Source organism: Megalobrama amblycephala, linkage group LG8, assembly GCF_018812025.1.
Source record: "Megalobrama amblycephala isolate DHTTF-2021 linkage group LG8, ASM1881202v1, whole genome shotgun sequence".
NCBI classification, from domain to species: Eukaryota; Metazoa; Chordata; class Actinopteri; order Cypriniformes; family Xenocyprididae; genus Megalobrama; species Megalobrama amblycephala.
In genome coordinates this window covers 30,297,455-30,311,707 of record NC_063051.1, presented here as the reverse complement: position 1 = coordinate 30,311,707, position 14,253 = coordinate 30,297,455, and the positions used below count along the sequence as shown (strand labels likewise).

Below are 14,253 nucleotides of genomic sequence, written 5' to 3'. Positions count from 1 at the left end.
TCATCTCGCCTTACTCTCGTAACGTGATCAGTGAACTGATTCCTGCTGACTGTGTGCGACTCTGCAGCTCATGCTGGATGAGCAGAGCAGATGTTTACAATAGTTTAAACTGAAGTAACCATTATACAACTGAGTTAAATGGTTTTTATTTCTATTAAAAAAGCAAAAGACAGTGGAGGCAGTGCTGCAGTGGGCACTATAATGTGATGTAAATGTAGCGGTGGCATATTCCTAATTTACCTTAATTTCACTCGACAGGATTTATCAATATAACATAAGCAATATAACATTTTTATATTGCGAGATCTTATGGCACGATATCTCGTCACACCCTTAGTTATTATTATTCTGCACTATTTGCATTGCATGCAGCCAAATTACAAACCTTACGCAATGTAAACTTGTTTGAGATGGGGAAAAAACAAAAAAAGATGGGAATATTCTTTGTAAAAAAAAAAAAAAAAAAAAAAAAAAATGCATGCTGCAGATATCTATTTTTGTGTTCTCGTCATCCCTCATCAGAGAAAATACCATATAGTTAGTGAAGGCACATGTGTGTGTGTGAGAGTATGTGTGTATTGTCCATGCTCCACTGGTCAGGTCAGTATTACTGCCTACAGCTATAACAGTCTTTCTCCCTCTGTCACAAACACCACACACACACTCATTTTGTAAACCTTGCTCTACATTTCCGTGACCACCATCAAATATGGAGAATCTGAACTGCAAAGGTAAGATGCATTAAACTTCTTCATTAAACTTTCAAAGGATTTGGTGCATAACAACGGCTACTCCAACTAACATCACGAATGCAGGCAGAGACTGACCTACAAAACACTGACTGCAGGATGAGCGCATCTGAGTTTCAGACGCGGTCCACTCCACCCCCCATCACTGTTCGCTCGGTTAGGGCTCGTTATTTTTACACAGCAGTGTTTCCGCAGTGGTACGGAGCCAGGAGTAGCCACAAAGGACTACTGCAAAAAATGTACACACACTTGCACCGTGTCCTAACCAGACGTGATGCGATAAGATTCCAGCGACAAGAAATTTGTCTGCCCACAGTAGATGTGACACGACTACGAGATGTGACAAAATCAATCAAAAATCACAGCCAATCAGATGAGCGTGTGGGATCTCTTTGCAAGCACACTCACAACAACATGGAGTAAGTTCATAAAAAATTACACCATTCTAACATAGGGAGTGACTGAAACAATCCTGTTCTTGTTTCCTTTCATCTGTTTTCAAGATCTGAGGTGAATTATCTATTATACTTTCAGTATGGCTATAAAGGTGACGCAAAATATTTAAACTCACACTTCATTTTTTAACATTAAATAAAGTACATAATCAGTATATGAGATTATCATGGTCATATTTTGCATGTTGTTGGACCAACCGCAACATTGCAAAGACAGAATCCCATTGCTTGTTGATTAATCGCAACAATTACACACAGAATTATGCCAAAATGCCCGTTTTGTGGAGTATCCTCATAAGAGCAGTCGTAAATGAGTTAAATAACATCTTAAATGAACTTAAAGAGTTGTGAGAAAATGAGATTCACGTCATGTTCGGCAGCGGCAGCTCTTAAAGTGACAGCAGCCTAATAAACCAGTCGCTGTGATGATGTCTGTCATTAATGTTCATCAAAGAACAAAGAGAACTTTAATAAGGATTAATCTATATTTCATTTATAATTTATGCAGTGAAGACTGTAAAGTGTTTGATAACTTTATTCAATTTCTGTATATTTATAAATATGACAGTTATTATAATGGGTTTATGTGAAGATTGTTTTAAAAAGTAGCTTTTTTTAAAGTCTAATAAATGTTGAAATTGATAGCTTTTAGTTATACTGTAATGATGAATGTCTAAAATTAATGTGTTTTTTTTTTTCAGAAATGAAATCAGTTTCATAGCTTCATCAGTATCAGTGTTAGTATCAGTGAAACTGGCCTTCATTCATAAAAAGATGCCATTAAGCAAATATTTAAAATAAACTGTCTTTAAGTTGTTTCTACATTAATTTGGAGAGTAACTGTGAAATTATTACAATATAAAAATATTATAAATGCAAAAATTTATTTTTAATTGATTGACAGCACTACTTTTATCATGTGTCACAGCATCATGTCTGGTCAGGACACAATGTTACTGCAACTTTCTAGTGTTGCTCAAGCGGGTAATGCAGGTTTGAGTCTGGCCTGCACCGAGTCCCTTCCTGCTTTTCCTAGTTGCTCTCTGCTGTGTCTATAAGCCTGTCCAAATCATGTGTCAACACTCCACCTTCTAAGAACACAGACCCTCACACATACAATAATTCACTACTTCTGCTCAATCCTTCTCCTTTACTTCCTCTTCTTGTGCCACATGGGAAACAAAAGCCACATTTAGCCTGTCCCTGCTGTGTCTTTGTTCTGGAGTGGATGTTCTACAGCACACTGCAGTGATGACAGCTGCATGGATACAGTACGACTCGAAAATCCATCTCTGGCTGAAATCCACAGCTACATTTCTTTCACATTATGTCTTTCTCATTTTCCCATGAAAAAAAGAGCCAGTACCAAATGATTTATGACTTTATGTTCTTCTAATGGGTCAATGCACTTTTTTTTATTTTACAAATAGGTGTTCTAATCTCTTTTCCATCACACTGCGAAAAAAAAAAAAAAAAAAAAAAAAAAGAGTTGCACTGTAGTTCACATATGAACAGAAATCTGAACGACTGTTCAAAAGCAAGCAAGCACTGTTTGACTGACCTTCTTCCAGACTGGATTTTCATGCCAAACAACATGTTGGTGTGAAGAGGAATCAAAAACATACATTGCAAACATTAAAGTCTGATCCCGAACAAAGTTCTCTTTTGAATCAATTCTTTTAAATGCAAACACTTTCCAAGAACTGTATTAAAATGATTTCTTATTTTGTTTTATCTGCTCTGTTAAAATCATGAATGACTGCAGAGAGCATTAAATACGAATTGCATTTATTTTTTTAAATATTTTTTTTTTGGCGTTTTTGCCTTTATTATGATAGGACAGTGATCAGACAGGAAGCGAAGTGGGAGAGAGAGAGGGGGACGGGATCGGGAAAGGACCACGAGCCGGGACTCGAACTCGGGTCGCCCGAAGCGCATTAGCGCTACATGTCGGCGCGCTACCCATGAGGCCACCGGCGCCGACAACGAATTGCATTTATTTTCTTTTTTATATAAGGGTCATTGACAAATTAGGTTTTTAAAAGTGTAATGGAGATATAATTAAAGTTGAAGTGTTATTAAGCGTTAATAATGAGATTATGTGGATTTTTTTTTTATATAATCAATTAACACAGTTTTTGCCATTTTTTACAAGATGGACAAAATGTGTCACCAAAAAAGTAATTCGGTTTTACCAAAATTTCGGTTTTACCGACTGACGATATTTTCAAACAATGCTAACAGGCTGATATCTAGCTAGCTAGCAAAAGGACAATCAGACATTTTATATTTTGTACAAGTTTTTAAAATATTACAACATTTTCCATGTTTTATAGCGGTTGCACCGAATGACCTGATGTTTTGGGACATGATCGAGTGAAAACATGAATTTTTCAAATAGTTAAAAGCAAGTTAGTTACTTTGCTTCATGACCATGTGGTCCAGGTGTCTGAATGATGTCACATGATACTGACCACATGACTTGATCCTAAATGGTCCCTCTATATTGGTTACTCCGAATGACATCAATGAAATTCATTTTTCCGGACATTCTTTCTCATAACAAAACAACGACTTCTACACATAATTTTAAAACTATTTTGCACTATGTTGATATATGATGTTATAAAATCATGCCAGAATAAAAAAAATATACATTTATTACATTTTAAGATATTTTAATCACAAATGAAATGGCTGTATTGGCCTTTGGACGGTTAAACCGAATGACCTTTTGACACTTCAAAATCTTTAAAATATCGTTTATATGTAGCAAAAAGATAATTAAAACCTTTTGGATTCAATAAAAGAGATCAAGTTGTACTACCTTACATACTTTGGATGTCATATCTTTGATATCTTTAAGTTTTTTTTTTTAATTATTTTTAAGGCCTTTGGACAAAAAAATGACCCATCACATCATTGACCCATAAATAAATAAATAAAAAGATCTAAATAAAAGAATCATTAATGGATCCATTAAGGAATCAGAATCACTTCTTATGACTCCCACCCTTACACAAAAGTCTTCCTTGTGTGTGAGGGAATGCACAACGTAGAAAAAGGTGGCATTAAGACATCAACAGAATAAAGAGATGTTCACACAGAATGCTCTTTTCTGTTGTTTTTAGAAGTAAAAACGCACTAGATGGACCTCTTTGACTTTTGCGCTCATGCTTTTGCATCATCTTGTGAATGAGCACTGAGATGTTAGAATGCAGTGCCAAGTCAAAAATAGCTCAAATTGTCTTTGCGTTTTCTTTTTAAATGCAAAAACCCTTTCTGTCTAAATGGCCTGCAAGAATTTAAAAGTGTGAAAAAATCTTCATACAATATTTAAACACTCCTTAAAAAAAATCCAGAGCAGTGTCTGACTCAGTGTCACTATGCACAATGACTGTCTGCAAAACGACGTTCCAGCTTCTGTCTATGTGTGAGTGTATATAAGACAGTCTGCTTCCATTCCACTCTCAGACACTCGTCCCATGAGCTCCAGCCATGCTCTTATCACATCCAGCATGTCACAGTTCCACATGCAACCGGCATTACTTCTGCATGGCTGTAGATGTAGGTCACACACACACGCACATACACACAACCCCACCCACTCACCCATACCTGACACCAACGGATGGCTCAAGTTGAGGGTGGGGCAGATAGTCACAGTTCAGACCCTCCAGCCATCCCATAATATACAATATCACAATATACAATAATCACCCTACCAACAGTGAATATCTGATCAAAACACTGAAACGGACACCCTAGTGATCACTGTTCCAGAGGAAACTGAGAGTGAGTTCTAATAAAACACTAGCAATGACTCAAATGCAAAAAACTGCCGTCCATTACTTCCTCTAGCCACTTCAACATGGAAGCATCAATGAAATGGGGTAATGCAACTTCCGCTTTCATTAAGCATTAGATCAAGCTTTAGATTTTGTTGAAATGCCCAAAGATACCAAATGTGGCAAAAACATTTTTTATATATACAGAGACCATTCAGAGTCTATTTTGCCACTTTAAACTTTGCAATAAATGCATTGAAAATGCACTATAAATATTATTATATTTAGAGAGATGCACTGATGTATTGGCCAACAATCGGTATCAGCCGATAAAAGCTGTTATTATTCAGACTCCAAACATGTTTAGACTGCAAATATTCGTGAGAAAAATCTCTTGTGTTGAATCAAGCACTTTTTGATTGATCTTATGAATCACCCGTAGTTTAAGCCAGGGTAGGGCCCTATGAAATCCGTTTTATTTTTTCCCAAATTCCGTTTTTTCTGAATTCATTTTTTTTTCCATTTTATTTATTTTTTGACTCCATTTTAATGGTTAAATTAAATTTTAGTAATCAAAAAGCATGTCTAATTAATTGAAATAATGAATCTTGTCCAATTTACCAACAATTTAATAAAAGTTTAACAAAAAAAAAAAAAAATTTTTAGGGCCCTATGATAAACGTTTTATTCTTTCCCCTCAAATTTTATTTTTACCAAATTCTGTTTTCTGGATTGAATTTTAATGGTTTAATTCCATTTTAATAATCAAAAAGCATGTCTAATTAATTGAATTCTTAAAAACAACAATATTTATTAATTAAAAAATATATTTTTATGAATGTATTTAAATTTTTCTGGCAATCAAATGAACGCATACCATTAACTTTGTCTTTTAATAATGAAATTAAACTTTTTTGTCAAACAATGTGCTGTACAGCAGAGCTTTACTGTTAAAATTAAAACATGGAAGAAACACTGAGGGTTTTGTTTAAAAATATATTTTAATAATTTATTGTTAAATTAATTTATCTAAATTATACTTAACAACAGTAATATGTTTCTGTCAAGTTAAATCGAACTTTTATTTTGACGGTTTGCCTAGAGCTTTGAGTTTCTCTGTGTTTATGACGGTAGTTTTCTCAAACGAAGCGGTTAAATGCTGATGAAGTGACTTTCAGAGCAGCTCTGGAGATGAATTCGTGCGTTCATATAGTGAGGCGACAGAGGACGAAAACACCGCGAGCGTCGCACGTGCTTCAGCGCGATTGTGTGTGAGGCGGTGTGAGGTAAATGAAACTGCGCTTCCGCGTCATTCATTTCAGAGTCACACAGGCATGCAGGATTCATCATGTTTAAATAGTCTTTTGCGGTTTAATATTCACAGACACTAGTCTATATCAAGATTTAATTTAAGTGTACTGACCTGCTTTTAATTCATTCATCAAAAATTTGACAAATTCCGTGACATTCCGCGTTATATAGTAAATTCCGTTTTTATGAATGGATTCCGCGATTCCGTGATAGAGCCCTACCAGGGTTGCCATGTCTGGTTTTTTTCGTTGTTGTTGTATTTTTGGCTACGTCAAATATAATTTGTAGCGCCTCCCATCCAATAATAACAAAGAGCGTTGTGCTTTGTTACTTCTGATATGAAACAAAGTCTGAGTTTTCAAATTCTGTCCATTTTATCATGAAATTCAAACAATAAATGGTGTTTTGACACTATTAAATATGACGTGACAGATTTCTTAAGCTACATCTCGAAAAACATGCATGAACATCAGAAGGAATGTTGAAAGATACAGTACAACTTAGTGGAATGTATCATGTCTTGTGTAATCACTTAATCTGCGTTTCAACTGCTGAAAGACGTCAATAAACAGCTTGTGAACAATGTCACATTTACCTCAGGAATGTTTTCTACTGTTCACAGTTCCTTAGTTAGTTATAAAAAACACTAGAGAGGAGCTCATTTACTGTTAATTATATGTTTGAATAAATCTGCCATGAAAACAAGTGCTTATGAAAACTACCTTATGTGCAACTGAGTTTTATACATCAATCGGTATTGGCATCAGCCGATATCATTCTGAATAATCGGCTATCGGTATCAGCAGAGAAATTTAGTATCGGTGCATCTCTAATATATATATATATATATATATATATATATATATATATATATATATATATATATATATATATATATATATATATATATATATATATGATAGATGCCCCTTTTTCACATTTGAGCCCCTGAGAAACTCTCTGCACAGCCCTGTATACAGTGGATTCATTTTAAACTTTAATGTACTTAAAGTGTGCACCAAGCACTAGGAAAATACAAGTAACGGAACAGGACTTGGCATCGACAGATACTCAATAATCAATTACTCGGATCTGGGGTGCAAAATATTTGGTCGAGACATCCATAGCACAGATGTAACCAGCCTGGGATGGAGAGTACAGATCTAACATCCCAAACAAATAAACACAGTTGTGAGTAACTTATTCTGTGTCTCTGAACTACAGCCCAAAAACGGCAACAATAACCAATGACATCCTGTCGCAGGCATCTTTGAGTGAATATCTACCCAAAGTCTAAGACTTCTGTGAACTGAGGTCTGAAATAAAAACCAAAACTGCCCCTTTAACTTCATCAATACACATTTCTGCTCTTATTACAAATGATTGAATGCTGCACATTCAAGCTAAGTGTTGTCTGAGGGCATCTGATCCATATGCAGGATCCATCTGGGAATAAGCCCTGCAGGTCTATATAACGCTGACATTGCAGTGCCTTCTCACATCCTGCTCACCAGAGCCAAATGAATGAAAGTCATGCCCCATCTGACGGCAAGCTAACACAGTAAAGCTAACTGAACTGAAATGAACTACCGACTCCAAGGTTGCATGGCGAGGAAACGTCAGAGCTACGTCCATACAGGCCGGGTCATGAAACGAGCTAAAAATAAACCTCAAAGGAGGCAGGTGTGTGTTGTAATGCCTCACATAGTTGTGCTATGAAAGCAAAAATGAAAACCATTCTAGAAATGCAATCAATCGATTGCATTTTTTTGATGCAATCAAAAAAAATAAACCGTCACTTCAATGAACATGCATCACAGGTAAGCCCTTAAAAATACCCAAAAATGAAATATTATGTCATTCCTTATGTTATTCCAAAACTCTCATTCCAATTATGTGGAAAACAAAAGATTCAGCAACTGATGGACAGATTGCTGCATCATTAAACAGTTCCAGGTAAAGCGGCTCGTTTAAAAGGAAACATGACACTGTTGTTCTAATGTAAGATCATTATCTAACTGGCAAGAATGTATTTCTTCAAAAGAGTCAGGAATCCCTCTGAGGAATCTGAGGAATGTGGAAACGGATAATCAGCTAAGGTGCTGTCTCACCCCAGACACTAAAGCTTTTACTACAGGCCGTGTCACGGGCATTAGCGCTGACCTGATCATTAACACGGTCCTGAAATAACTCCCTCCGCTGAGCTACGTCTCTGACACATTTAAAAATATATTTCTAATTTAACTCAGAACTGCATTACCATCATCTTACCTATTTTAAAATACTTCACAAACAGAGAGGAACTGTTTATAAGCCTTTTTCTTTTGGAATTTAATATCCTGTCTAAGATTGTCCATTCACTAATCTCTGCAGGAACTGACAGCATGACCAAGTTGACCAGGTTTCCAAAAATAGCAGGATTTTTGTGGCTGTCAAAGTAACACTCTTAAGATTTGAATTAAATTTGTTTATAATTACTTAAACTACTTAAAAATCATGAGAATAATCATAATTATTTTACTCTACTGACATGTTTTTAACAGTAAGAAAAATCTGTTTTATTATTATTATTATTATTATTATTATTATTATTATTTCAAAGAATTAACTAATAGTGGTCAGAAAAAAAAAGACAAATAACCATATATTTAGGGCCCTATGATTTCCGTGATGCAGAAAACACAGAATTGCGGAATCAGTCATAAAAATGGAATTCTCTGTATAACGTGGAATGTCACGGAATTTTTCAAATGTTTGATGAATAAATCAAAAGTAGGTCAGTACACTTAAATCAAATTGCAATATAGACTAGTGTCTGAATATTAAATCGCATATTTAAATATGAATCCTGAATGTTCTGTGTCTCTGTGTGAATTAATGGCGCAAATGCACGGTTTTATTTCACTCACACACACACACACACACACACACAGAATCTTGTGGTGTTTTCAGGCTCTGTCGCCTCACTATATTAGGACATGAACACATGAACTTCATCTCCAGAGTCACTTCATCAGCATTTTACTGTCATATCATAAACGCACAGAAACTCAAAAGGTCAAAATAAAAGTTCGGTTTAACTTGAAAAAAATACTAGAATTTAGCTACATCTCAATGTAATAATAATACTAACACTCTTAATAATAATAATAATAATAATAATAATAATAATAATAATTAATTGTTATTGAAACTTAATTTTTTAAAGATTAAACAATTTTTTAACAATAAAGCACTTTATTTGACAAAAAGTTTGTTTAATTTCATTTGATTAAAAGATAAATTAAATTAATATTTTATGCCTTCTTTTGATTGCAGGAAAAATTAACACACAATACAGAATTTCTGAAAAAAAATAAAAACATTTCATAGAAATGATTTTTTTTATTATTCAATAAATTTTGTTGTTTTTATGAATTCAATTAATTAGACATTCTTTTTGATTATTAAAAATTTAATTAAACCATTAAAATGGAATCCAGAAAACAGAATTTGGTTAAAAAAAAAAAAAGTGAAACTTAATAAATTGTTGTAGTTTCATGATTTCAATTAATTAGACATGCTTTTTGATTACTACAATTTAATTTAACCATTAAAATGTGACCCTGGACCACAAAACCAGTCATAAGTCACATGGGTATATTTGTAGCAATAGCCAACATTACATTGTATGGGTCAAAATTATCTATTATTTTTCTTTTATGCCAAAAATCATTAAGATATTAAGAAAAGATCATGTTCCATGAAGATATTTTGTAAATTTCCTACTGTAAATATCACAAAAAAAAAATGCACCCTCAGATTACAGATTTTCATAGTTGTGTCTCGGTCAAATATTATCCTATCTTAACAAACCATACATCAATGGAAAGATTATTTATTCAGTTTTTAGATGATGTATAAATCTCAATTTCAAAAAATTGATCCTTACGGCTGGTTTTGTGGTCCAGGGTCACAAATAGAGTCCAAAAAAAAAAAAAATAAATAAAATAGGAAAAAAAAAAAAATGCAATCCAGAAAAATTAAAATGGAAAAAAAGTGAATTCGGACGAAGAAATGAAACGGAATTTGAGGAAAAAAATAAAATGAATTTCATAGGACCTTAATAATTATTTGCTAGAGCCAATTATTTCATTTTGGGGAAAAACAAATCTTTATAATATGACTGTTAACAACTGTATAAATCAGTATTTATAGGTTAATTGCATGCTGCATTATATTTTAGGAAGGGTGTCCCTTACAAGGGGATCAAGATGCTAAGAGATCAAAAGTTTGAAAACCCCTCACCAAGAGGCCTGTTCTACAGACACTGGCAATCTGTCTTTCAGTAGGGTCTGCTCCTCACAGGCAGTAGATGGTGTGTGGTAATTCATTCAAATCTCTATGAAACAGTATCAGCCAGCAGCTCTACATTACCATATTAGTGACAGGAGGGGTGATGGCCTTCACAGATACCCGTAACACAGAGAGAGAGATAATGGATTCAGAACAACAGAGAAGGTGTAGTAAATGTGAATAGTGCAATCCACTCACATGAACTCCGACCATCACAAGCGGGAGAAACTGTCACTCCGACAGTGTGCATTTCCAGCAGGATAAAGAACTAAATGAGGGTTTTTACATTCACGGTTCAAGAATGTAAACACTCACCACTGCGAGATCTCAGAGTAAGCTGCAAGCATGCAGCATAATGAAACACAAACACAGGCGGCCTGCAAAGTGGCAGCTAAACATCACCTTCCTGTCCAAAACAAACATGCATCCCTCTAGCCCCTGTCCTACCTCCACAAAAGCAAACAGAGCATCCTCCTGCCTAATAACATGTGAAGCAGAGAGAAGAAAAACAGCCATTACCGTCCAGTGTGCATCCATTAACACTCTCACTGCTGGACTGAGAGTAGCCCATTTCAGATCTCCGCTGAGTTCCCAGCAGGCCGTTTTTCCGGAGAGCCCGATTACTGGGGCTGCCAAGCGGCGTAGACGTCCCATCTCGCTTTGAGAAGATACCGCTGAAAAATCGAATAAGTTTGCGCTCCTGCCCGCTGGAACGGGAGCCCGTCCCTCTAATAAAACCCTCCTTGTCCGCCAAAGATTTATCCGACAGCTTGAGAAGGTCACTGTTGTCCAATGTGCGATTCTTGCCCTTCATCCTCTCCCTGCGGCCCAGCTCCGTCACGGAGTCGGTTTTGCTCAGAACCTCACCCACATCCAAAGTGTTTCGCTTCTCAGCGGACTCCGACTCGGTGAAAGCCATGTTTTGAAGGACCACGCCGGCTTGGGCCTGACTCTCCTCTCCATCCTGGCCTATGCAGCCCGAGCTGCTGTGGTGTTTTTGGAGAGCGCCCGTATGCGGATCAACTCTCCGCCCGTCCAGTGGCGAAAGCTGAAACTTCGCCGCAGCAGGCTTGGGTGCCTCTTCGCTGGAGGGGTTTGAGGTGCTGGCTTGGGTGACTTCCCGTTGCCTTTAGCCAGCAAAGAGGAGATGCAGCTCTCCTTGGCCGTTCTGCCAGCTTTGGCATCCTCAGAGGTCTCATCTGACCACGTACTGACCGGTTCCTCAGTGCTTCGGGAGGTCTTGAGGGTTTTCTTTTTAATATCTGTGTTTTTTCCATTAGCAGCAGGAGTGCTGCAGATTTCTCCACGCTTCAATCTGTCACTTTCAGCTGCATCTTCTGCCCTTTTGTGCTCGGGTGCCCCATTTTCAACAACCTTCTTCTGTCCGTTCTCTGGCAGGATGCAAGTTTCATTGAATTCTCTGTCTTTATGTGAATGCTGCGCCCTCCTGGAAATTTTCAACCTGCCCAACTCAAGATGTCCAGTACTAAAGGTCCTGAAGTTCCTCATGTACGAGTGCGTAGAAAATTCGTCCGACTCCTCCTCCACTTCTATCAGCTCTTCCAGCGGGGAGCTCCGCGGAGCCTCAGAGGCGCCCTCCCGCCGGTACGCGCTCACTTTCGGGTTCTCCAGCCGCCGGTGCGCCGAGCCTCCGCCATCCTGCAGATTTTCTTTCTTCACTAATGTCAAAGATATCCGATACACGGTTTTTCTTTGTGGCGTGCCCCGCTCCATCCTTTCCGGATAATTAGAATCAAGTAAGTACATTCTTCAGAAACCAAATCCAAGTAAATGAATTCACGTTTCTAGTGTGATTTCACTCACAGCTGATGACTCCCAGAGCACATAACAATAATCTTAGTTCGGTGTTGAAGAAGTTGCGTCTCATAAAATCGCTGTGATGTGCACAAAATCCATTTGCGGTGCCAGGTGCGCTCTTCTGACTGACGCGCTTTCAAAAAAGGATCCCTAAACGTCCCGTCATCATGTTCACAGAAAAGTAAAGTCCGGCTTCAAATTCCTGCTTCCCGCTGCGAGGCTCGTCTGTCTGGGGGGAAATGTTATTGCAACACTGTCCTCCTAAAGCAGAAGAGTGTGGTCTTCCCTATTGTGCCCGTGCATCCCCCGCCGCGCAGCCAGCTTGCTCCCTTTGCATGCGCCTTTGTTTCCCGCCGCTGTGCGTTCCTGCTCTCATTCAAATGTAACATGCACGACCCGAAGCTCGCGCTGCGCGGTATGCAGAACGAGAGTCCCGGGAAACGAGACAGAAAGCCGCGAGAGCTACGGATCCATGCCCGTCTCTCTCCTCTATCAGCCCCGTGTGCGCCGTATACACACAAATCATCCAGTTAGAGCCGAAGGAAAACGCGGAACGGATTACTCCAAGACGCGTTCCACACTAGTGCTGTTACATGCGACTTGCATCATTTATTTGTGACACGGGAAATAAATCAATATAAAATACAAGCATTATGCATCTTCTGCTCATCTTTCCCAATATTACCTATAATGTTTATTATTGGTGCCCGAGAGCATTATCAAGCACAGGTTTTACGCATTAATGTACGCATGTGTTATAAAGCAGTAAAGCTATGCAGAGACACATTTAAATGTAACTGCTATGCAAACGTGTGAATTTGCTTCGATTCGTGTCAAGAAAAACATTAAATATCAGTTTGAAGCTGGATGATCCAGTCCGGGACACCGCGTTATCCAGCGGACGCGCGGGGGTGGGGTTTCCACTTCACTGTCCGTCAAAACCTTTAAACCCACCCGGGCTCTCAGCAGAGAGCAGAAGCGTGCTACAATCCACAAACTAGTTTGTTTGTGCATGTGTTATCGATTTAAACTGTGTATATTCACGGATACTGTGAGCAAAAGTTTCTTTTATTGATGCTTTGGCACTAGGGAAAAAAACTGTGTGTGAAAGGAAGTGGGAACATTATATACAATATATAATTTATTTGGTTTATTTAGTTAATTATTATTAAAACGGTTCAATGCACTTCCATATACTAAAAACATCCATATAATTATCTAAATGCACAGAGTATGATGTGATGGAGTGGCATATATGGACTAATCACATCACGTTTCATAAGAACACACTTGAGGTGGAGCAGCGCTTTCATCTGCCCTCCGGCCACCTCTCTCTCTCTCGCTCTCTCTCTCTCTGAGAAGGGAGGTGTGGATATGGAAGATTACCCCTCTTATCTCGCCGCTGAAATCCCTGTCTTCCTTTCGCCTTCAACTCCGGCCTGACATTTGTGGAATCGTTACAGAGATTTAGGCGGATTAGAAGCAGCTCATTAGGATCCATTCTGTACAGCTTTTCTCACCATCACCCCTGTCCTCCCCCTAACTCACCAATGGAGCTCCACCTGCCTCTGTGAAGATACTCCAGCAAAGTCTTCATCTACATCTCCCTGTCCAAAGAACTCATTTCTTGCTCGTCTTAATACAAGATACAGAGACACAAGTTGTGAAACCTGTTTTGTCAAAACCATAAGAGTTATTATTCCAACATTATTGCAATGACTGGAATAGTTTCAATTTCAATTTCACAATAAATGTGAGTTGTTAAAATGTTAAAAATGTTAAAATGCATTATAATTA

At 37.5% G+C, this 14,253-nt stretch overlaps 1 protein-coding gene across 1 annotated transcript in view; it reads right to left on the bottom strand.

Moving 5' to 3' along the window:
- The window catches only part of agap1 (ArfGAP with GTPase domain, ankyrin repeat and PH domain 1), a 165,439-nt gene extending 151,862 nt beyond the window's left edge, over window positions 1-13,577 (bottom strand). Inside the window, 2 exon segments of the mRNA XM_048200479.1 lie at window positions 11,158-11,634; window positions 11,637-13,577. Of these exon segments, the coding sequence (XP_048056436.1) occupies window positions 11,158-11,634; window positions 11,637-12,405 (1,246 nt within the window). The 5' untranslated portion in view covers window positions 12,406-13,577.
- Between the last annotated feature and the right edge of the window lie 676 nt (window positions 13,578-14,253).